The following is a 23,490-nucleotide window of genomic DNA, read 5'->3' as shown; positions in this document are numbered from 1 at the left end:
CAGTGAAAAAATAATAGGACAGTATGTAGAAAACTTACATTTTCTTAATAATATCCTAAAAAGTTTTTTACTTTTAAAAATTTATGTATAAAAGCAATATTTACCTTTTATCGACCTCGTAAATGTCGGTGGTATCGGTGTTGTTTCAAATCCAGCGTATACTTTCAGTGAAGCTGAGCAAGAAGTAGTTCCATTCTCATTAGTTGCAGTGCAAGTATAATCTGCCGAGTCGGTTGGAACCGCATTGAGTACTTCCAGAGTTGTTAGTCCATCACTACACTTGGTTTTATATTTATTTTGATCATGTAAAAGTACACCATTCCTGAACCATTCTACATTTGGTTCTGGCGTGCCTAAAACACTACATGTAAGCTTAACCCTAGAACCCTCAACCGCTGTCCTGTCTGTTAGGTGGGTGCTAAACATTGGCTTCTTCTTGGCATCTCTCGGACCGGGTGTTGCTTTTTGGCGGGAAGAAGAATGTAAGTTGATAGATGCGTTGGATAATATCGAAGTACTTTTAGCAGTTCTTGAATATTCACTAATTGACTTATCACCACGGTGTGTAGTCGATCTATCTCTAACGGTGTGATCTAAATTTCGATTTTCTGTTTTATCTTCAGAAATATCAGCATCGTACGTATTCCTTTTTGACTTAGATTCATCATAAGAATAATTATCTGATTCAGATATTTCAAAAACATCTTCTTTGTATTGCACCTTGCTCGTGTAATTAGATATGGACGATAATGGATCCTCGTTATCTTGTTTTTCTTTTTCTGAAGATCGATTCTCATCATCGCTAATTTTTTCAATCCTAACATCTTTTTTCAACTCTAAATTGTTTGGTTCAGGAACATTATCATAATTTTCGCGTTTTCTTGACACAGTTTTAGCGTTGCTTTCCTTGTTTATTTTACTTTCTTGAAGGTTTTCATCGGCGATTTGCGCTTCATATTTATTTGCTTCTTCGGCTTTATCTCGGTCTTCTTTGACCTTCATCAAACGTAACTTTTCTTCTTTCCGTTTTTTTTTCTTTTCTTCTTTGAGCATATTTTCTTTTTCAGCCAAGGTTTTTAAAACATTTTCTTTTTCTGTTGCGATTCTTTCTTTTTCTTCATTTTCCTTTAATAATTTGAGTTCATCATTTTGTTTGTCTTCAACACGTCTTTGATTTTCAGTTTCAAATAGCTTTTTTTTTTCAATTTCCTGTTCTTTCCCAAGCTTTTCCCTCTCCAACTTTTCCATTTCATGTTTCTTTTTCTCCGCAGTCAATATTTCGTCACATTTCTCTTCAATAATTTTAGATTTTTCTTCAGCATCACGTTCGAATGCTTCAGTTTCAGCTTCTATAAAAGCCACCTTTGTTTTTTCAATTGTTGCTTGTTCCTCAGCTTCAAATGCTTTCAAAATTGCCTCTTCTTTTAATATTTTGATTTTTTCTAGTTCTTCTTCTGCTTCTTTAACTTTCTCCGTCTCTCCTGTTTTAAAAACTGCATCTTCATGTTCTTTTTTTAATTTAGCTTCTTCATCTTGTGCCTTTTTTGTGCGTTCCTTCTCTTCTTTCTTTTTTCGTTTCTTATCTTCCTTGTTTTTTTTTTCTTTTTCAAGTTCGATGGCTTCTAAATTTTTCTTTTCCATTTCCATTATTTTCTCTTCATCTAATTGTTTTTGATTTTCAGCTGCCTTCAAAATTGCATTATCTTTTTCTACTTTCAGTTTTTCTTGTTCTATAGCTTCGCGCTTTGAATTTTCAATTTTGGTTGCTTTTAAAATTGCTTCCTCCTTTTCCTTTTTGATGTTATCTTGCTCTTCTTCTCGTTTCAATTTTCCGACTTCAGCAGCTTCTGCTTCCTTCTTGGATCTGTTTTCCTCTTCTTCACGTTTAATTTTCTCTATTTCAGCAGCTTTCATAGCAGCCTCATTTTTATCTTTTTTGATTTTCTCTTGTTCTTCTTCTTCACGTCTCAATTTTTCAACTTCAGCTGCTTTTGAAATTTTCTCATCTTCTTCTTTTTTGATTCTTTCGACCTCTTGCTCCTTCTTCAAGCGTTCTTTTTCTTGTTTCTTTTTCTGTCTCTTTTCCTCTTTGATTTTGTTTTCCTTTTCGAGTTTAATGGATTCCAATTTTTTCTCCTCAACTTCCTTTTTTTCAATTGCGTCTTTTTTAATTCTTTCTTCCTCTAATTGTTTTTGATTATCAGTCTCGATCGAAAGGGCTTTTTCCTTCTGAATTTTCTCTTTCTCAGCTTCTTCACGCTTCAATTTATCAATTTCAGCTGCCTTTAAAACTGCTTCATCTGCTTCTTTTCTTATTCTTTTTTCTTCTTCTTCATTTTTAAATTTCTCTTCTTCTTCATTTTTCAATTTCTCTTCTTTGGCTGCTTTTGTAGTAGCTTCTTCTTTTTTCTCTTTGATTTTCTGTTGTTCTTCTTCGTCACGTTTCAGTTTTTCAACTTGAGCTGTTTTCAAAATCGCTTCTTCGACTTCGTTTTTGGATCTATTTTCCTCTTCTTCAAGTTTTATTTTCTCTACTTCAATTGCTTTTAAAAGAGCATCATCTTTTTCTTCCTCCCGATTTTCTTCTTCTTGTTTCAATTCTTCGGCTTTAGCTGCTATCAATGTTGCGTCTTCTATTTCTTTCTTTATTCTCTCTTCTTCTAAAACCTTCTTGAGGCGTTCTTTTTCTTCTTTCTTTTTTTGTTTCTTTTCTTCCTTGATTTTGTTTTCTTTTTCAAGTTTGATAGATTCCAATTTTTTCTCTTCGATTTCCTTTCGTTCGTTTTCTTTTTTAATGTTATCTTCTTTTAATTGTTTTTGATTTTCAGCTTCGATCAACATGGCTTCTTCTTTTTCCTTTTGAATTTTCTCTTGCTCAACTTCTTGACGCCTAATTTTATCAATTACGGCTGCCTTTGATATTGCTTCTTCTGCTTCCTTTTGGATTCTCTTTTCTTCCTCTTCATGTTTCAATTTTTCTTCTTCTGCTGCTTTTATAATGGCTTCATTTTTTATTTTATTTTGTTCTTCTTCTTCAAGTTTCAATCTTTCAACTTCAGCTGCCTTCGAAATTGCGTCTTCTTTTTCTTTTTTTATTCTTTCTTCTTCTTCTTCTTGAACCTTCTTCTGGCGTGCTTTCTCTTCTTTCTTTTTTTGTTTCTTTTCTTCCTTGATTTTGTTTTCCTTTTCAAGTTTGATAGATTCCAATTTTTTCTCTTCGATTTCCTTTCTTTCATTTTCTTCTTTTTCCATTTTAATTCTTTCTTCCTCTAGTTGTTTTTGATTTTCAGCCTCAATCAACATGGCTTCTTCTTTTTCCTTTTGAATTTTATCTTGTTCAGCTTCTTGACGCCTCATTTTATCAATTTCGGCTGCCTTTGATATTGCTTCTTCTGCTTCCTTTTGGATTCTTTTTTCTTCCTCTTCATGTTTCATTTTTTCTTCTTCTGCTGCTTTTATAATGGCTTCATTTTTTATTTTATTTTGTTCTTCTTCTTCAAGTTTCAATCTTTCAACTTCAGCTGCCTTCAAAATTGCGTCTTCTTTTTCTTTTCTTACCCTCTCTTCTTCTTCTTCTTGAACCTTCTTGAGGCGTTCTCTTTCTTCTTTCTTTTTTTGTTTCTTTTCTTCCTTGATTTTGTTTTCTTTTTCAAGTTTGATAGATTCCAATTTTTTCTCCTCGATTTCCTTTCTTTCATTTTCTTCTTTTTCCATTTTTATTCTTTCATCCTCTAATTGTTTTTGATTTTCAGCCTCAATCAACATGGCTTCTTCTTTTTCCTTTTGAATTTTCTCTTGTTCAGCTTCTTGACGCCTCATTTTATCAATTTCGGCTGCCTTTGATATTGCTTCTTCTGCTGCCCTTTGGATTCTGTTTTCTTCTTCTTCATGTTTCAATTTTTCTTCTTCTGCTGCTTTTATAATGGCTTCCTTTTTTATTTTATTTTGTTCTTCTTCTTCAAGTTTCAATCTTTCAACTTCAGCTGCCTTCGAAATTGCGTCTTCTTTTTCTTTTTTTATTCTCTCTTCTTCTTCTTCTTGAACCTTCTTGAGGCGTTCTTTTTCTTCTTTCTTTTTTTGTTTCTTTTCTTCCTTGATTTTGTTTTCTTTTTCAAGTTTGATAGATTCCAATTTTTTCTCTTCGATTTCCTTTCGTTCGTTTTCTTTTTTAATGTTATCTTCATCTAATTGTTTTTGATTTTCAGCTTCGATCAACATGGCTTCTTCTTTTTCCTTTTGAATTTTCTCTTGCTCAACTTCTTGACGCCTAATTTTATCAATTTCGGCTGCCTTTGATATTGCTTCTTCTGCTTCCTTTTGGATTCTCTTTTCTTCCTCTTCATGTTTCAATTTTTCTTCTTCTGCTGCTTTTATAATGGCTTCATTTTTTATTTTATTTTGTTCTTCTTCTTCAAGTTTCAATCTTTCAACTTCAGCTGCCTTCAAAATTGCGTCTTCTTTTTCTTTTCTTACCCTCTCTTCTTCTTCTTCTTGAACCTTCTTGAGGCGTTCTCTTTCTTCTTTCTTTTTTTGTTTCTTTTCTTCCTTGATTTTGTTTTCTTTTTCAAGTTTGATAGATTCCAATTTTTTCTCTTCGATTTCCTTTCTTTCATTTTCTTCTTTTTCCATTTTTATTCTTTCTTCCTCTAATTGTTTTTGATTTTCAGCCTCAATCAACATGGCTTCTTCTTTTTCCTTTTGAATTTTCTCTTGTTCAGCTTCTTGACGCCTCATTTTATCAATTTCGGCTGCCTTTGATATTGCTTCTTCTGCTTCCCTTTGGATTCTGTTTTCTTCTTCTTCATGTTTCAATTTTTCTTCTTCTGCTGCTTTTATAATGGCTTCCTTTTTTATTTTATTTTGTTCTTCTTCTTCAAGTTTCAATCTTTCAACTTCAGCTGCTTTGGAAATTGCGTCTTCTTTTTCTTTTTTTATCCTCTCTGCTTCTTCTTCTTGAACCTTCTTTTGGCGTTCTTTTTCTTCTTTCATTTTTTGTTTCTTTTCCTCCTTGATTTTGTTTTCTTTTTCAAGTTCGATAGATTCTAATTTTTTCTCTTCTATTTCCTTTTTCTCATTTTCGTCTTTTTCTTTTTTAATTCTTTCTTCCTCTAATTGTTTTTGATTTTCAGCTTCAATCAACATGGCTGCCTCTATTTCCTTTTGCTTTTTTTCTTGCTCAGCTTCTTCTCGTTTCAATTTATCAATTTTAGTTGCCCTTGAAATCTCTTCGTCTTCCTCTTTTTGGATTCTCTTTTCTTCTTCCTCGTGTTTCAATTTTTCTTCTTCTGCTGCTGTTATAATGGCATCTTTTTTTATTTTATGTTGTTCTTCTTCTTCAAGTTTCAATCTTTCAACTTCAGCTGCTTTCGAAATTTCGTCTTCTTTTTCTATTTTTATTCTCTCTTCTTCTTCTTCTTGGACCTTCTTCAGGCATTCTTTTTCTTCAGCATATTTTATACTGGCTTCATCCTTTTCATTTTTTATTTTATCTTGTTCTTCGCGTTTCAATTTTTCATTCTCTACTGCTATCGGAATAGCCTCCTTTTGCTGATTTTGAATTTTCTCTCGTTCTTCTTCTTCACGTTTTATTTGTTCTATTTCAGCTGCCTGCGAAATCGCATCCTCTCTTTCCTTTTGTATTTTTTCTTGTTCTTTCTCTTCAAGTTTCAGTTTTTCAACTTCAGCAGCTTTCAAAATAGCCTCCATTTCTTGATTTTGAATTTGCTCTCGTTCTTCTTCTTCACGTTTAATTTGTTCAATTTCAACTGCATGCGAAATCACGACCTCTCTTTCCTTTTGAATTTTCTCTTGTTCTTCTTCTTCAAGTTTCAATTTTTCATCATCAATTGCTTTCAAAATAGCTTCCTTTTCTTGAATTTGAATTTTCTCTCGTTCTTCTTCTTTACGTTTAATTTGTTCTATTTCATCTGCCTGCGAAATCGCATTTTCTCTTTCCTTTTGTATTTTCTCTTGTTCTACTTCTTCTTCACGTTTCAATTTTTCATCGTCAATTGCTTTCAAAATAACCTCCTTTTCTTGAATTTGAATTTTCTCTCGTTCTTTTTCTTCACGTTTAATTTGCTCAATTTCATCTGCTTGCAAAATCGCATTTTCTCTTTCCTTTTGTATTTTCTCTTGTTCTACTTCTTCTTCACGTTTCAATTTTTCAAGCTCAGTACCATCCAAAATTCCTTCCTTTTCTTGATTTTGGATTTTCTCTCGTTCTTCTTCTTCAATTTTAATTTGTTCAATTTCAGCTGCCGGCGCAATTTCATCATCTTTTTCCTTCTGTAATTTCTCTTGTTCGTCTTCTAGACGTTTAATTTTTTCAACTTCGGTAGATTGCATATTTTCCCCTTCTAACTCTTTTCCCTCTTTTTCTTCATTAATTCTTTTTTCCTCGAATTGTTTTTGATTATCAGCCTCCATCAACATAATCTCATCTTTTTTCCTATCCAATTTTTTTTCGTCTTCTTCTCGTTTCAATCTTTCAATTTTGGTTGCCTCTTCTTTTTGCTTTAGCAATTTCTCTTGTTCTTCTTCTTCCCGTTTCAATTTGTCATTTTCAGCATCTTTAGAAATTGTTTCCTCTTCTATTTTTTTGATTTCCTCCGGTTCTTCTTGCGCCTCCTTGAAGCGTTTTTTTTCAACTTTATTTTTCTGTTCTTCTTCTTTCTCATTTTTTTTCTCTTTCTCAAGTGCAAGAGACTCTATATTTTTCAGTTCTATTCTCTCCTGTTCCTCTTTTACAGTTCTTTCCTTTTCTTCTTGGTCTCTGGCTGCTTTTATGTTGACTGCTTCATCTTCATTTGGGACTCTCTCCTGTTCTTTTGGTTCCTGCTTCACGTTTTTGGCATCGGCAGCTTTTAAATTGGATTCTTCTTCGTCTTTTGTATTCCTGGCTTGTTCTTCTACGTCATTCCTTAACTTTTCAACCTCTGCATCCTTAGAAATCTTATCTTCTTTTCCTTTTTCGAGGTCAACAGCTTCTAAGCTCTTTTCACATTCTTTTCTTTCGACACCATCTGTGTCCTTTTTTATTCTCTCTTCCTCCATGCGTTCTTGTTTTTCAGCTTCTTCTATTAACATTATCTCTCTCTCCGTTTTTTGTTTTTCATTTATTATTTTATTTTCTTCAAGAATCGCGATAATCTCTTCCTGTTCAACTTCTCGTAGTTTTACTACACTCTCCTTATTATCCGGTTTATGTTCACATTTATTTTCGTCAGCTATTATTTTCTTAATTTCGGCTAAAGGTTCATTTTCCTCCTGTTCATTTTCCCTTTGTTCAAACAATCGTTCTTCTGCGTCATTTTGGTGTGGTTCAACTCCCTCCTCTTCAAATCTGGCCTTATCTTTTTTCATATAATCTTCGCCAGCCATATTTTCTTTTCCCACTTCATATTCTTTAGGTGTTTCTTTTTCAATTATTTCAAGTTCAAAAGATTCAACTTGTTCAACTTTACCTATTACCGTTGTTTTCATTTTGTCTTCTGCGTCTTGAATCTGTTTTTCACGGTAAATTTCCATATCATCAAGTTCAATCTCACTTATTTTTTTGCTGGTTTCGTCAGTTTTGATTGTCTCTTCTTGATTTACATTGTTATCCTCAGATATTTCCAAATTCTTTTCATCTTGGCATTTTTCTAATGCCTGTCTAATTTTCAAATAGTTTTCTTCGTCTGCTTCATGTTTTTCTTCCATTATATTTGTGGTTCTCTGTTGCTCTTCTTGTTCGTTTTTCAAACTTTCCTCTTCATCTATGAGAAGTTTTTGTGTTTCAATTCCAGCAACCAGGGTTTCTTCTTCCGGTTCTGTACCCATACTTTTTGGTTCTGCAATACTAGTTTTTTCTTCTTTCCGTATCTGATCTACAAATGCAAGCGTTTCATCTTCTGCAAATGCCTTAGTTTCATCAACATTTACTACATTATCTTCTTTATTTGCTTCGAGTTCTAACCCGTATTTATTGGTTCTTAATGACTCTGTTTCTTTGGACTGATTAGTTTCAGAATTAAATGCTTGTTCCTCGATTTGGATGTTCTTGTTTAGATTTTGTTCATCTAAATCAATATCACCGTGAGTTTCACTGATTATTTGTTTCACCTCTTCTTCAAGGAAGTGTTGGCTGCCTGGTTGATCTTTTTCGGTTATTGTGTTTTCGTCCATGATGTCTGTTAAAAGTTTATCGTTTAAGACATCAACTGTTTTTGTTAAAGTTTCCGAATGAACAAACATTTCTTGTTCTTTACAACAAACAGTTTCTATTTGTTGTTCCTGCATTTGGTTTTTGAAATTTTCTGCAAATTCATCCAAATTTTCAAACTCAGACATTTCTGCCTTTTTTATGGATTCAGATAAACTTTCGCAATTTTCATTCTCACGAATAGCATCAGAAGATAAGTGTTTTTTTCCTAAATGTTTGTCATCTGTTATTAATTCATTTTCTTTTTCTATGATTTCATCACTAACATTTTTATTTTCACTCAAATATTTATCAGTAAGTTGCGGCCAATTATCTTTTTCGTCGACCTTTTTAATAGTTGAAACTATTATTTCTTCCACTCGAGTCAATGGTTCATTTAATATTTGTAAACATGTGCTGGCCGAATCATTTTCAGAAATGCTTTCTTTCAAACTGTGTATTGATTCGCTAATAGATTTAATGTTAGCAAATTCATCCTCATTTAAGAAATGACTTTCGGCTTTCGCATGGTTTTCTTCAATATTCAGAAGTTTTTTTTGCATTTCAATAATAGGACCAGCATAAGTTTCAATAAATGTATTATCAAAAGAGTCTTTATCCGTAGTTTCAAGTTGTTTTTGTACAGTTTTAAGACATTCTTGTAACTGTTTTACTGGTTCTATCAGCTGTGACATTTCACTTGAATCTAATTGGATTACTTCGGAACCAATTTTCTCTCTTTTATGTTTGCTTACTAAAGAGGCGTATATTCCATTTAACGGAGCTGCAATGGATCTTAAAATATTGCTGGTTACCGATTCTCTCTTATCGATATTAATTTCACTCAATACATTTCCCACAATTTTATCCAAATCATTTGATAATTTGAGAACTGTTGTCATTTCTGCATCTTCGAGGTATTTTTGATTAAATGACAGTAAAACTGTCTGAATCAAATTTAAGGTTTTGCAAATATCAGAAGATTGAAGTGACAGTTCATCGCTAATTTTAGGTGTGTCACTACACAAATCAGCTTTTTCAAATTTATCACAAATTTCACGGAGAGGATTTTTCAAATTTTCTAATTCAGATATATTGGACTGTTGTTCGTCAACATATTTAATAAAATGCTTTATATCGTTTAATGGTCTCACAATATTTTTTTGCCTACAGTAATAATTAATTTTTTTCAGTGTTTCTGACATGCGTTGGGAGCTCGTTTTAATTAATCCCAATGATTTCTTCAAAGATTGTTTCGTTCCTTCGCTGCTAATATCCTTTGTGAGTTCATTGATTTCAAAATCTTCTATTGATTTTTGAGTTTTTTCCAGAAGATTTGCCAAGTCGTTTTTATGACCTACTACGTAAGCTAATGGTTCCTTGAAGATTTTTTGGGCTTCTAATACGTATGATTTTATTTCCTCAATCTTTTCGATATGTTGTTTGCTTCCATAATCATCAGAAAGATTCATAGATCCAAAAATATTTATTGTGTTTTGAAAAGTTTGCCTTTGATTGTCTATTTCTTTGTCAATTAAAATAGTAGCAATTTCCACTTTCATTTCAAATGGATCGTGCATTTCTGAATGTTGGGCCAGGTCAACAATTCGGCTTTGTTCAAGTATGGCAAAACATTCGTGAATACTGTTTAAAGTTTCGGCTAAAGCGGCTGTACGAGTAAAATCTGTAAGTGATATTTGTTCTTCTACAGGTACACTTAAAATATTTTCTTCAACAGTCGTAACACATTTATAAAGTTCCTGTAAAGGCTGTGTGATTGCTTCTAAGCATATATTTTTTTCCGTGTCAGATAAATGTTTGGAAGTGTTTTGCAGAATTCCATTTTGAACTATGGATATGTTCTTTAATACATTCTGAAAGGTTTCGGATATTTTAGCATTCTCTTCGGTTACGCCTTCTCCTTCAACATTTTGGCATATTTCCCATATATTATTTTGTATTGCTCCTATTGAAATCTTTAGCTCATTTAATGGCTCCTCAAATGTTTTCAATATCGATAAGTTAGCTATATCCAAAATGATTGCTTTTTCTATCTTGGGCTCCTCTTCTGAAATTTCGATTTCACTTGCACTAGATACAATACTTTCTATTTCTTTACCTTTATCAGTGTCCACTTTATTTATTTTGAGAGTTAAAATACAATTTTGTACATCATCAACTGAACTTTCAGCCGTAATAATACATTTTAAGGCATTTGATGAACTCTGCTGATCTTGATTGTCGACTGAAACATTTTCTTTCAGGTTTTTGATGAGAATATTTATCTTTTTCATCGTTATTTCCAAGTCTTGTAAATTTGGTTCGGCACTCATTAATTCATTTTTAACTAGTGAAATAACCGTGAGCAAATCGTTTGATAAGTTCTCAATTTTAATTTCTTTTTGTGCACTGTCCATAGAAATATCATAATGAATTATATCGACAGCCCTCTTAATTTCACTAAGCGGTTTTAAAATATGATCTGGTAATTGTGTATCATTGTTAATACTGAGACTCCATAGCCCGTCTGTTGATTTAACACTTTCTTTCTGATCGTCGCTTGTCAAATTAGATAAACATAATGTTCTTACATCAGTCAGCGCCTGTTCAAGTATAACCTGACTTTCTAAATAATATGTTTCATCTTTAGGTATCTTCGATAATTTTTCCTCGACAGCAACAATAGATTTTTGAAGTTCGTCAATATGATCAGATAACAAAATGGTATCGTATTTTGGAATGTGCTCCATATTATCTACCTCATTTCTAGACCCTATGTCAGACTGAATTACATCTATGTTGTCCAAAAGTGTCTGAAGTGAATTTGTAACGCCGTTTTGCACATTACTATCTAAACAATCAACATTATTTAATTGTTGTTTTACCAAATCAATCGAAAATTGAAGGTTTTCCAACGGCATTGAAAAGGATTCCAATTGATTTTCGATTTCCTTATTTAATACCATCCCAAGTCCAGAACTCTCGATTTCATTTAATTTTTCGATGTCGATATTAGTGTCTTCACAAATTGAATATGTTTCATCAAGTTTAGTGTAGCAATTTTGAACGCTTTCAATTGCATGTATAACATTATGAATCGATTGTTCGTTGTCGCAAATAGCATATGATATGTTTTCTTGTACTGCTATAATGCATTTACACAGTTGATGCAAAGTATTTTTTAGGGAATTCACGTTTTCAATTGTTGTTTCAGTATTATCTTCACATTCTGACAGTAATGCCTCCTGAACTGTGGCCAGTTCTTTGACAATATGCTCTATGTCTTCATCAGCGTAATTACTCACTGTAATAAAACTGCTTTCGCCTTTGTTTGGTTCTCTTATTATAGATGTTCTCTGTTTTTGAACATCACTCACAGCAATCTTAAGAATTTCAACTGGTTCACACAATGTTTTGAATGGCTTTTTATCACAAATTTCTGGAATAACATCGATAAATTTGGTGGCCAGTAATAAAGTAGGAGTACCCTCACTTTTAGTGTGTTGGGTTACTTGGGGTAGCGGTGCTAAGTTTTCTTTTATCACTTCAACACATTTTTTTACATACTCTATGTTGAATTGCATTGAAGTCTCGTGGGAAATATCTGTCATTTGGGAAACACATTTTTCAAATTCTTCCAATGTTTCAGTTATGTCGTCAATACTTTTTCCATCAGTCAAACTAACAGATTGAAGAGGGTCAACAATCTGCGTTTGAATAGCTTCCATTAAACTTATAACTTTAGCAGCTTGTGTGTTAAATGATTTTTCTAGATTTTTATCTTTTCCGATGGATTCGCATGTTTCCCAATCAGTATGTTGCTGAACAATGCTTATGGAAGCTTTGAGTTCTGAAATTGGTTCTGCTAATTTATGGATGTTTTCGATAAGATGAATTCTTGAACCAAGGTCTTTGGATTGAGGGACAGCTATATTAGGTAAATTTATATCTAAATCATTTTTTGGATATTCGATGGCACCTTTTTCGTCGATTGCATTTTTAACAATATCCTTTTCTTCTAATTGTATAAGTTTATCTTCAACTTCTAACAGAGAATCTTTCAATTTTCTAATACATGAATTGTTCTTCGGAGTTATATCCATTTCCTCAATAAAAGATAAACTGGTTTGTAAATTATGAATGGATGTTTCCACTTCACTTATCAGTGACATTTTTTCCTCCAATGATGCATGTTCGCTATCTAGAACTTGTTCCTCAATGTAAGATAATTCTTTTTGTAATTCAATGATAGGTTCTGCATAAGACTCTACTAAAGATATATCGGCAGTCAGTGTGTCTTCATCCGATGGTTGCATTAATTGCTTCTGAACTGTAGATAGACAAACTTGTAAATGCTTAATGGGTTCGGCTAATTTAGAAATTTCCAAAGCAGATATTTCGGAGACTTCGCGCTTTATTTTACCAGACAGAGAAGAATGAATTGCTTTTAAAGGCTTCGATATTACTTGGAGAATCTCACAGCTCAGAGTTTCTTTATGTTTGACATTCACATCGTTAATGATAATTTCCAGTGCTTGCTTTAATTCTTCAGTGGCAGTTGCAATAATAACTTCATCAATTAAATTGAACTGATCTTTGAATTTTTTTATAGAATCGAAGACTGCTTGAAGTGGTTCGATAACTTCTATTGATAGAACAAGAATATCTTGATTTTGATCGAAATCAGTAGACAAATTTGCGAGCTCGTACTTGTGGCATATTTCCCGTAGTGGCACAATGATTGTTTCCAGAAGAGAATAGTGCTGAGAAACACTCTGCGGGGATATTTCAATTTGTTTGGTAAATTGTTGTATATCATTGATTGGTCGCACAAATTCAATGTTTTTACTATAGTTGTTTATTTTAAAAACCATTTCTTTTACGCGAAACAAATTGTTTTTTATGGTGTTCATAGATAATTTCAACAATTTTTTTAAATCCTCATTTTTTACCCTTTTAGTAAGTTCCTGGATTTCAAATTCATCAATGCTCATTTCAGCCAGTTTAATTATATGCGCCAATTCTTTTTTATTTGTAAGAACCTGATTTAGTGGCTCAGAGAATAGGTTCTGTAGTGACCTAATGTAGTTCTTAATAATTTCGATTTTTTCGATCGAAATCTCTTTTTGTTCATTCATTACCATAGAAGATTTTTCTAAATCGACAAATATTGCTATAGTGTTTTCAATGACGTTCCGTTGTAAATCAATTTCTTTTTCAATAAATTCGTCAGCATACTGTTCAAATTCGTAATCAGATGTTATTTGTAAATCAGAGGCTTGAGTTAAATCAAATAGATCATGTTGTTCGAGTCCAGCGAAACACCGCTGTACCGTTTGCAAGCACTCAGCCAATGTAGCTGTATACGTAAAATCACCTAATGATTGCTGATCATCTTGTGGTTCGTTTATCAAGTTTTCTTGAACTGCTATGATACATTTACTCAGTTCATGAATAGGTTTAGCAACAGCTTTTAAGGCGTCAGGTTTAACACTCTCCTGAAGAATATCTGTTGACTCAACTAATAATTCCTTTTGGACCACAGCGATCCCGTTAAGAAGTTCTTGTAATGAAACTACGAGAGTGTCTGCTTTCCTGGTCTTTACATTTTCTGGAGAAATTACACCGTATGATTCCCAGCTTTTTTGTTGCACTTCTGTCGTTAAAGCACCAACTGCCATTTTTAAATCTTCAAGTGGTTCAGCTAAAGTTTTGAGTAGAGACATATCGGTTTCGGAAGACATGTCACATATATTGTCATATAACAAAGGCTCTTCTTTGACAGCCAACTTTTCTCTTTTACTAGACATAAATACGTCATCAATATGTTCACTTGATAATTGCTTATTTAATTCAGTAAGATCAGCACACACAAGCTTCTCTCTTACTAGTTTCACATTTTTCTCCAACTGTAAAATTAATTCCGTGATCAAATTCAGTTTTTTAAATGTCTGATCATCTAAGTTGGCTTCCTCGCATAGCTCTAACTTTTGGTTACGTATTGCATCAAGTGAGAGTTGTAATATATCCAAATGTGTCCCAATATTTGATGATCCTTCAATAAGTAACATGGGTATGTTCTCGGTATTGATTACACGAGATTCTGGATCTATTAAGGGGCAAGATAATTCGATACTGTTTTTGAGGTTATTAATGCAAACAGATAAACCTTGCAACGGTGACAATGATGGTTTTTCTAAGACATCAAATGAATTTGTGTCCAGATACTCTTTCATAGTCCTCAAATTTTCATGTAAGATTTGAACAGGATTTAAAAGTTCTTCGTTTTTATAATAATTATCTTTGTATTCAGAAGCTGTTTCCATAACAACATCAATATTCATAGAAGGCAAACCTTCTATAATGTTGTGCTGGATTTCAGCAGCTGACTTCATTCCTGATATATCTTGCATTGTTGACATATCATCGCCAGCTTCCAAGGCAAACTGCTGCTGAACTTCTATTAAACACGTATTTAAATCTCTCATTGTTTTAGCGATTGTGGACTCAGCAGCAAAACTTTCAAGTTTGTCACCTATCTGTGACTCTACATGATGCTGAATAACAGTCAAATTGTTGTGAAATTCGTAAAACGGAATCGCCAAAGTATTCAAGGCAGAGAAATCTTTGGAATCTTGAAGGCTTTCGTGATCTTCGTAGGTTTGTTGACTGAGAATGTTCAGGCTTCGATTTAATTCGTTTAATGGAGTTGCCAACTCGTGAGCTATGAAAAAATCAGTAAGTGAAATTATTTTTTCCGGTGATTCAGACGTCTGCATTTCGGCTGCAGCAATTGAGTCACGTAATTCTACTAATATATTTGCCAATTGATGTAAAGAAGATTGCTTTTCTTTTTGGGATAAATCTTTCAAAGAATCGTAGAATTCGTTTTCTTCGGTTGAGTATGAAACTGTTTTCTTAATGTTATTGATAATATTAGTCAAACATTCAGAACTTTCTTTCAGCACAATCTGTTGCTGTTCAGATTCCGGAGGATTTGTAGTTGCATCTAATTTATTCATATTTAATTTCATTTTTTCGATGGATTTCAAGGACGTGCGTAACGAATCTTCTAACTCGGGCGAATCCTGTGTTTGTATGCATGAAATGTTATTTTGAAGAACTTCAAGAGATGCTTTTGAAGTTTGAATGAAATTTTCGGTATCATTTTGCTTCAAATAGTTAAAACTCAAATTCAACATGTCAATTGGAGACATTAAATTGCGTAGAATATCTAGACTCTTCAAAGTTGAAAGTTGTACAGCATTTTCTAGAATTTTAGCGAGAAGAGTTTGAAGTTCGTCGAAGTCTTTGGTTAGTGGGGTGCTTTCGCTTTCTTGGACATACATTTCAATGTTGCTTTGCAATGTTAGTAGATTTCGAGCTATATGCTGAATAGCCTTTTGGTTTTCCTCAAATGGTTCTAAATCCTTTATATCAAATTGTTCACCAATATCAATTAAATTATTTTTTATGTAACTTATTGAAGATATTAAGTTATCAATGACTTCTTCTGTCATTAAAGAATGTTCTCCCTCGCTGAAAGAGTTTAGATCATTTCTCAATTGTAACATCGGTTGAACGATACTCTGCAAAATGGCAGAATTAATATTGAACAAATTCTCATTAGATTCTCTAACGGCTGCATCTTCGACCAATTCCAGTGCATACTGAAGTTCATGGATTGGTTTTGATATAAGGTCCATAACATAATCTTGAATTTGCACATCTTTATCTGAATAAATATTCTCCTTTATAGATTCTAAAGACTTTTGTAATTTCAAAACCGGTTTCCATATGTTTTGAATTACTGTTGAATCATCCTTTATTTCGCCACTTAATACATTATTTGAAATCAATGTAACTTCGTTTAGTTCAGCAGCCTGTTTAATAAGATTGACAGATTTTATTGAATCTTCGGATATCGACAGGGCTGTTGTAATATCGGCCAAGAGAATATTGATTTCTTGGGTATTTTTTGAAGGCCAATACTTTTCTAGGATAGATGTTGCATTTTGTATGACCGATAAAACGCTTTGCATTGGTTTTGATAATGTTTCTATGAGGCAAATGCTAGTTCTTTGTACTAATGTATGTCCCCCGCCTTCTATCTCCACACATTTCTCTATGACGGCTAGATTCTGTTGTAAGATTTTAAGGGCAGGTATGAACTGCTCAAAATTGTTGAGGCTTGTTTCACTTTCTAAAGTTTCATCTTTTAAGATTTCACTGACGACTTGCATCTTTTCAATTGGAGTGATAATGCTTCCGATAACTTCCAAACTTTTTTTGGCTGTTGCTGCAGAACTCATTTGGGCAGATTGCATTATGACTTCTTCTTCTACGGCCTGCAAGTGACTTTTAACAACTTCACATATTTTAATAAGCGTTATTATTTTCTTATGTATTTCCTTCGCATCTTCTTTATTTACTACGCCCAAGTCATGCTCAAAGGACTTTTCACTAGCCGAGCTTGATTTTCGAGATCCTTGACTACCATGTCTGTCTCTTCTGCCTTTTTTTGTTCTACGCGACTTTTCAATTTTTTCTAAATCCTCTTTTAAAGCAGTTTCCAGATTGATTTCTTCTGCTGCTTGTTCTTCCATTCTACGCTTACTTGCCTCCGAACTTTTAGCAGATGCATACGTTTGCGGATCACTGTCAGATATGGGCTGTATTTCCGGAGTCTTCTGTTTTTCAGATAAGGAACGCTCTTTTGAGAGACTAAAATAATCTTCCCCACTTTTGATGGATTCTGATTTCTTACGAGGTGGTCTCACTGGAGCATCTTTAGCCACTTCTGTACAATGCATGACAATGGGTTCTGTAACCTCAACTGGGAAAGTTGATCCTCCCATATCCTCAATTATAGACATGTCATCCATATCAGCTTCAGTTCTCAGGTCGTCTTCCGCTGTAGTGAAGTAATCGGGTGAAACATCAATAACAATTGCCTCCATTAAGAGATTCCCAGAGGTGGAAGTTTCTTTGACAAACCTTAAGGGAGGTAATTCCACAACGTTTTGTTCCGTTACGTTTTCTGATAGCTGATCAGCGTACATTTCAACTATTTGAAGCGCTTCTTCTTCGGTCAAATCTGGGGTCTCATAAAGCGAGACAGATACTTCTTTTCCATCAAAAGAGAATGATATTTCCCCCCTATCGTCAAGAGTTATATCCCCTGCTGGGGTATCATAAAGCTGTGAAGTACGTTCTTCGTGAATAGTGGATAAAGAAATATTTCGGTGAAGTTCCGGTGGTTCGGGTTTACTTGCTTTCACGGTATCTTCAAATCCAAGAAGCGATGCTGAGCTTGCAGCGATGCCCATGCAGTTTTGGGCCTCGCACGTATAAGTTCCCAAACAACAAGTTCCATCTTGCCCCGATATTATTCTGTGTATATCTCCGGGCTTTAATTCTTCACCGTCTTTATACCATTTTAACACAGGTTGGGGGACTCCGATAACTTTACATTCTAAGTTAACAGCACCCTCTTCGGACAGAATAGCGCGTAAATTTTCCAGAAAACGGGGTTTTTTAAAATGTCTCGGAATAACCAGTTTAAGGAAACACGATGTAACACTATGGCCAAATTCATTGGTAGCAATGCATTTCCATTCGGCTTGATCGGTTATTTCAAGCTGATGGATGTCGAGATGGCAAACCCCTTTGCTTTCCTTGGTTGCCCTATATCGGGGGCTCTCGTCAATCGGTTGGTCGTCTCGATACCAAGCGAGTGTTGGTTCTGGAGAAATACTCACTGAAAAATAAGGTAGAACGTATTTTTAAATATTCGAACATTTTCATCACCAGGAGCAGTAAATTTGTGAAATGGATTTATTGTTAAAGGCCTTCCACGCCTCCATGAAATGGAGGCGATTTAGAGCGGTGATGGGAGTAAAATTAGCGTCTTCTCTACACACTTGCCCCTGCCGCAGTGTCTAATCGTGTAGCAAAACACTTTCCAAACATCAGAAAATACGAATGGCTCTGGCACTTTCTTGCGTGCAATTATGTAAAAAAATGAAAAAGAATATTACTATGAATCACTGTAATTTTAGCCACATGAAAATTCAAATGATAAATAAACTAAACTAAACTAGATTTCACTACACTAGCCGACGTGATATCGGTCCCGATTTCGAATTAAGACCGATTTGCCTACTCACGTGGTGATCAAGGAAGAAATCTAGGGTGCTTTTCACCACTGCCCCGATATTACCTATGATTGCAAGGAAGTGTGTAGAACTTTTAGAATTATTATTGATCATAATACCTTTCACTGTAAATTTAAAATCTTCGTTAATTTTCGCTTCCTGGCTTTTGAGAGGCTGCACAAATTTGGGTGCCTTATTTTCAGAGAATAGTTGCATTCTTTCCTCGTCGTCTAATTGGTTCTGTATATCTTCCACAGTGAGCTCAGCTCTGCTGCTTGCTTGCCCCATACAGTTGGATGCAATGCAACAGTAGGATCCCAAGGAGTTACTTCCAGTGAGCTGGTACACGTCTCCCGGCCGCAACTCCAATCCGTCCTTGAACCAACTCAACTGCGGCGTAGGGAAGCCAACCACTTTGCACTCGAACGACACCAAGCCTTCCTCGGTTAGAACAGCTTTTAGCTCTTCCATGAATCGGGGTTTTCGATAATTTTTCGGAACTGTAAAAAAGGGTTTATGAATTCTTAGGTTATTACCATTACTATGTAATTTGTTAGACATGTGTGGTTAGAAAATTGTACAAATTTACATACTAATCAGTAGCTAACAAATTAATAAAATTTACTACGTATTTTCTGTTGGAGGAATATTCATGATTGTTCACTGTTGTACTTATTTACTTGATAATTATTTACTTTTATTTACTTATTTTATTTGTTTATTAACTATAGAGAAATTACTACATATGTGGATTCATAAAACGGAAATCATTAATTACACGCTTTATATAATTTAAATATTTAATGAGACTACAAAACAATACATGTTTACCGTCAACGGCAACGGTGCATGTGGACACTGCCAGCCTTCCTCCAGCGCCCGTGGCCACGCATTTCCACTCGCCCTCATCATCCCATGTGGTGCTGGGCACGTGCAGCTTCAAGCCGCCAGCGCCATCCTCCAGGGCCTGCGAGCGTGCGGGGTCGGCGCGGCCCGCTTTGCTGTACCACGCCACACTGCGTGGCCACGGAGGCACGCACACACGGCACGATAACTCGAGCGGATCGCCCACCTTGAGGTGGCGATCTTGGAGCTCCACGATGAAGACGGGCGGGGGCTCTGTCGATATGGCACTGGAATTATACACACACCCAGTGTTAAAGCTATAAAACCATCAATCCATAAGATTGGTCATTTAGTGATGATCTTTGTATACTTCACACTCTTGGGGAGACATTTCATCGAGGCATTCAGCGAGGCAAACGGTGCGGTGAGGCGAGATGAGGGCATCTATTATAAGAGACAATTACCCTTCATTTGAACATAATTTGTATTACATACAGAAATGGGTTGTTGTTAGTTAGAAAATCACTTCAGACAGGTTTTCGTGTTTCTGCCGTGTCCAAACTGAGCATACCAGGGGTTTACTAGGTTCATAACAGGGTGCCTCGAGGCTTGTATGCATATTTGCGACCAGTAGTCAAAACGGTTCAAACTCGTTGGGGGCTTTTTTTAAAATAAAAAAAACTCGCTTTTTCTGTATATTTAAATTGAACATTACTCATCTTATTTCTAAATTTTACCTGTCTGCTGGTTTGAATGAGCCCTCCCTACTCCCCCTCCCGACCACGTGCACTTTAGACGAGGAGTACGCCTTGCCCATGCAGTTGGCCGCCTCGCACGTATAGGTGCCGAGAGACGTGGCATCCTCCGGGTTGGCGGTGAGCGCGAACACGTCGCCAGCGCGAATTTCCTCGCTATCCTTGAACCAGCGCAGGGCCGGAGTCGGGACGCCGACCACCTTGCATTCCAGCGACACGGTGCCCTGGTCCGTCAACAGCGCACGCAACTCCTCCAGGAACTCAGGCCGCTTGTACGCTTTTGGTACTGTAATTCATACACATTTTATCATGAAAACACATCCAAAATAAGAATTTTATTCGATTGGTAAAGGGCTGGGTGTTCTCAAGCGTACCAGATTCAATCCCCTGCTAGCTAAATACGCCATCCTTGCACAAGTAACATTATTCACCTCATGATTATAGTAGGATAAATCATATTTTTGTCAGATTAGTCGCGACCCTAGAATGTTTATTTTTCATTTAAAATAAATCTAAAACGCTAACATATTACAATCAAACAAACTTTTCATGATTCCTTATTGTTTATATCACATTATTAATATGGTAGAAATGGATTAATTTACTGTAGTCTTTTTGCTGGAAAGCAATGCCTTGCATCCCAATCAGTCTCAACTGCAACATTCCCAATAATTAATGAAATTAGTGGAGGGTAAGGATTTTTTTACAAAAGCAGATTCAAACAACATAAAGAAATAATTTGTGATGCATAAGAACATAATATTTGTATTAACGTTTCAGTGGGGGTTTAAGCCAATCTATGTATGAGCATAAATGACGGTGGGAAAACTCTTGCCTTATTTTACGTTCTAATCACATAAAATCATCAGTGAACAAATGATGACGACAAATAAGATAGATATAAGCATTTTATTGAATAAAATAATTAGATGTCAGCGTTAAGTTAATTGAAAAATACCTTACAATCCACGATAACACATCAGCAGCTCTGGGTATTCGAAACATGTTGAAGTGGTCTATACGTATTCAACTTACTACATTGTGTCTATATAATGATATGATGCTTAACTCAACACAGCTACCCATCCTAACCTAACCTAACTTAACTTAAGATACAATACTGCCGCCATGGGTGGAACCACAGTGTCCTCCTTGAGACTCTGAGGATGCTGTGGTCCTACTTATGACGGAACACCTGAGCACAGGTTCTCCTAGTGAGGTGTTGACAAAACATTACTTCTTTAGTATGGCCTATTTACATACAAATAGGCCATACACGGAGAGCATATAAGCTAAAATCAAGTTCAGTATAATTTTTGTACCACCAGCTTTAAAGAGTTGCATTTTAGTAGGCCACTTGTGGTCGCATCACAGTCACGTAGCTTGTAATTATCTCTGTGTGCGGAGGGCCTTACTGGATATATTCCACTCCTCTAACTACTATGTTTTATAATTGGAACATGTTTTGTATTACTTGCACTTATTATCTATTTACTGTAAACTGTGTGTACGGACATATAAATAAATAAACAAAATCAATAAATACTTAAATATTAATTGAGAAAATAATACAAATAGTGGAAGCGGCTCTTGTTGCTTCCAGCTCGGTCACACTCTCCTGCGGGTGAATCTCGTTATGATGACCAGTACGGATAGATTGTTGATGATGATTTTAAGGATGATGAGTATGAGCATAACGATATTACGGTAAGCAGTTATGTACTGTACAGTACCTATGACGTTGAGATGCGCCGAGCACTCGGCCCGGCCCGTGTGGTTGTGCGCGGCGCAGGTCCAGCGGCCCGCGTCCTCGGGGCTCGCGGCGGCCAACTCCAGCCAGTGGAAGCGGCCCTCGTTGCTCACCACCACGGCCACGCTCGCCTGCAGACGTCGCGCATTGCGGTACCATGTTACCTGCAATATACAGTTATAAGATATTATATATCTATTTGTAACCACATTTGTACAATTGTTGAAAAAAAAAATTGCATCACCGATTTGCAATTCTTCTTGGAGGGAAGAGAGTCGGTAGATCTCTGCAAGGATCGAACTTGGTACATACAATCGGATTATTATTATTTTATTTTATTTACATTGACGTATTAACAAAATTTTGGTAATAATTTAGCATAAATTCAGGTACATGTATTAAGGTAAGCTGAAGTTGTAAATATTTTTGCTTGCTCGATAAATTCATAACTAGACATACTAGGTATGAGGATTTAATACTTTATTATTATAAAAATAATCAAGTTGACGATGAAGCTTAAATCATATAAAAAAACTCGGAACAAATAAATGAATTCTGCGTTCTTATCACACCAAAAAAAACAGCAGCGAAACAACTGAAACTCCGAAAAAAAATACAAAAAAGTCAATCCGTGGAAATTAGGTATTCGAATCAACGCTATAAAACAGATTTCATCGTACAGACTCGTCGTGAAGTGTCTCGAAAAAAAAATGTAGACCAACTATCAACCGCGATAAATAACGAAGTCAGGGATGTGTAAATGCAGAAGAAATAATGAAAAAAACAACCCACAACGACCTTCAAGGGAATTTCAAATGATTACAATAAAGAAGACTTTGTTTAGGACATAATCAACCAGAATGAAGGCATCAAAATAATAACTCAAGATCTAAAAGAAAAAGTAACAAAGAAAATTATTATAAAAAAATAATTTACGAAAATAACTGTACTCCAAAACGTTTATGGGAAGCATTTCGCAATATAACTAAAACAAAAATAAATAAATCTTCCGATATTAAATCACTGAACATCAATAACGCGAACACCTCAGACCCAAAAACCATTGCGAATTTCGCCAATAATTATTTCACGTCAGTGGGAGTCACACTTGCGAAAAAAATTCTCAACAATCTTAATACAACAGAATCCGATCTCGCTAAGTTAAAAATCTCTAATTTCGGTCATAAATTAGACAACATCCAAACAACTTCAAACGAAGTCATAAATATAATTGACGAACTCAAGTCATCGAATGCTTGTGGTCCTGACAACGTTTCATCAATTCTGCTAAAAATTACTAAATCCTTCATAGCAACTCCAATCGCGTATATTTCCAATCTAAGCTTCAATTCAGGAAAATTTCCAAATCATTTAAAACACTCTATTGTTATACTGCTTCGCAAAAATGGAGATAAATCGCAGATACACAATTACCGGCCAATTTCTTTGCTCAATTCAATCTCGAAAATTATTGAGAAAATTGTAAAGAATCGTCTAAGTCATTACCTTGAAAAAAACAATATCCTTTCCAATAGACAGTATGGCTTCAGACCAGGATTGAGCACTGAAAATGCCATTACAAACCTGACGAAAATCATCTCCAACAATATAGATAGAGGAAGAAAATGCATTGCGCTCTTCTTGGATCTAGCCAAAGCGTTCGATACTATCTCACACAAAATTCTCTTGAAAAAACTACAGCGCATCGGCATTCAGGGTCAGCTACTTAAGTGGTTAGGTAGTTATATAGAAAATAGGAGCCAAAGAGTGAATATTAACGATACTCTAAGCGATCCG

General features: G+C 34.9%; 1 protein-coding gene across 3 annotated transcripts in view; it reads right to left on the bottom strand.

Moving 5' to 3' along the window:
* The window catches only part of LOC149409379 (uncharacterized), a 110,007-nt gene that overhangs the window by 47,394 nt on the left and 39,123 nt on the right, over positions 1 to 23,490 (bottom strand). For all 3 annotated transcript variants that reach the window (XM_089649874.1, XM_089649876.1, XM_089649875.1), the window contains exons 3-7: positions 21,677 to 21,857; positions 19,926 to 20,229; positions 19,174 to 19,475; positions 18,462 to 18,842; positions 105 to 17,945 (exon numbers count right to left, since the gene is read on the bottom strand). In XM_089649874.1, the coding sequence (XP_089506000.1) occupies positions 105 to 17,945; positions 18,462 to 18,842; positions 19,174 to 19,475; positions 19,926 to 20,229; positions 21,677 to 21,857 (19,009 nt within the window). The remainder of the gene's footprint in view (positions 1 to 104; positions 17,946 to 18,461; positions 18,843 to 19,173; positions 19,476 to 19,925; positions 20,230 to 21,676; positions 21,858 to 23,490) is intronic.

Source organism: Hesperophylax consimilis, chromosome 31, assembly GCF_061612785.1.
Source record: "Hesperophylax consimilis isolate HC1 chromosome 31, BYU_Hcon_1.0, whole genome shotgun sequence".
Lineage (NCBI taxonomy): Eukaryota > Metazoa > Arthropoda > Insecta > Trichoptera > Limnephilidae > Hesperophylax > Hesperophylax consimilis.
The sequence above is the reverse complement of the archived record's forward strand: the minus strand, read 5'-3'. Positions and strand labels throughout refer to the sequence as shown.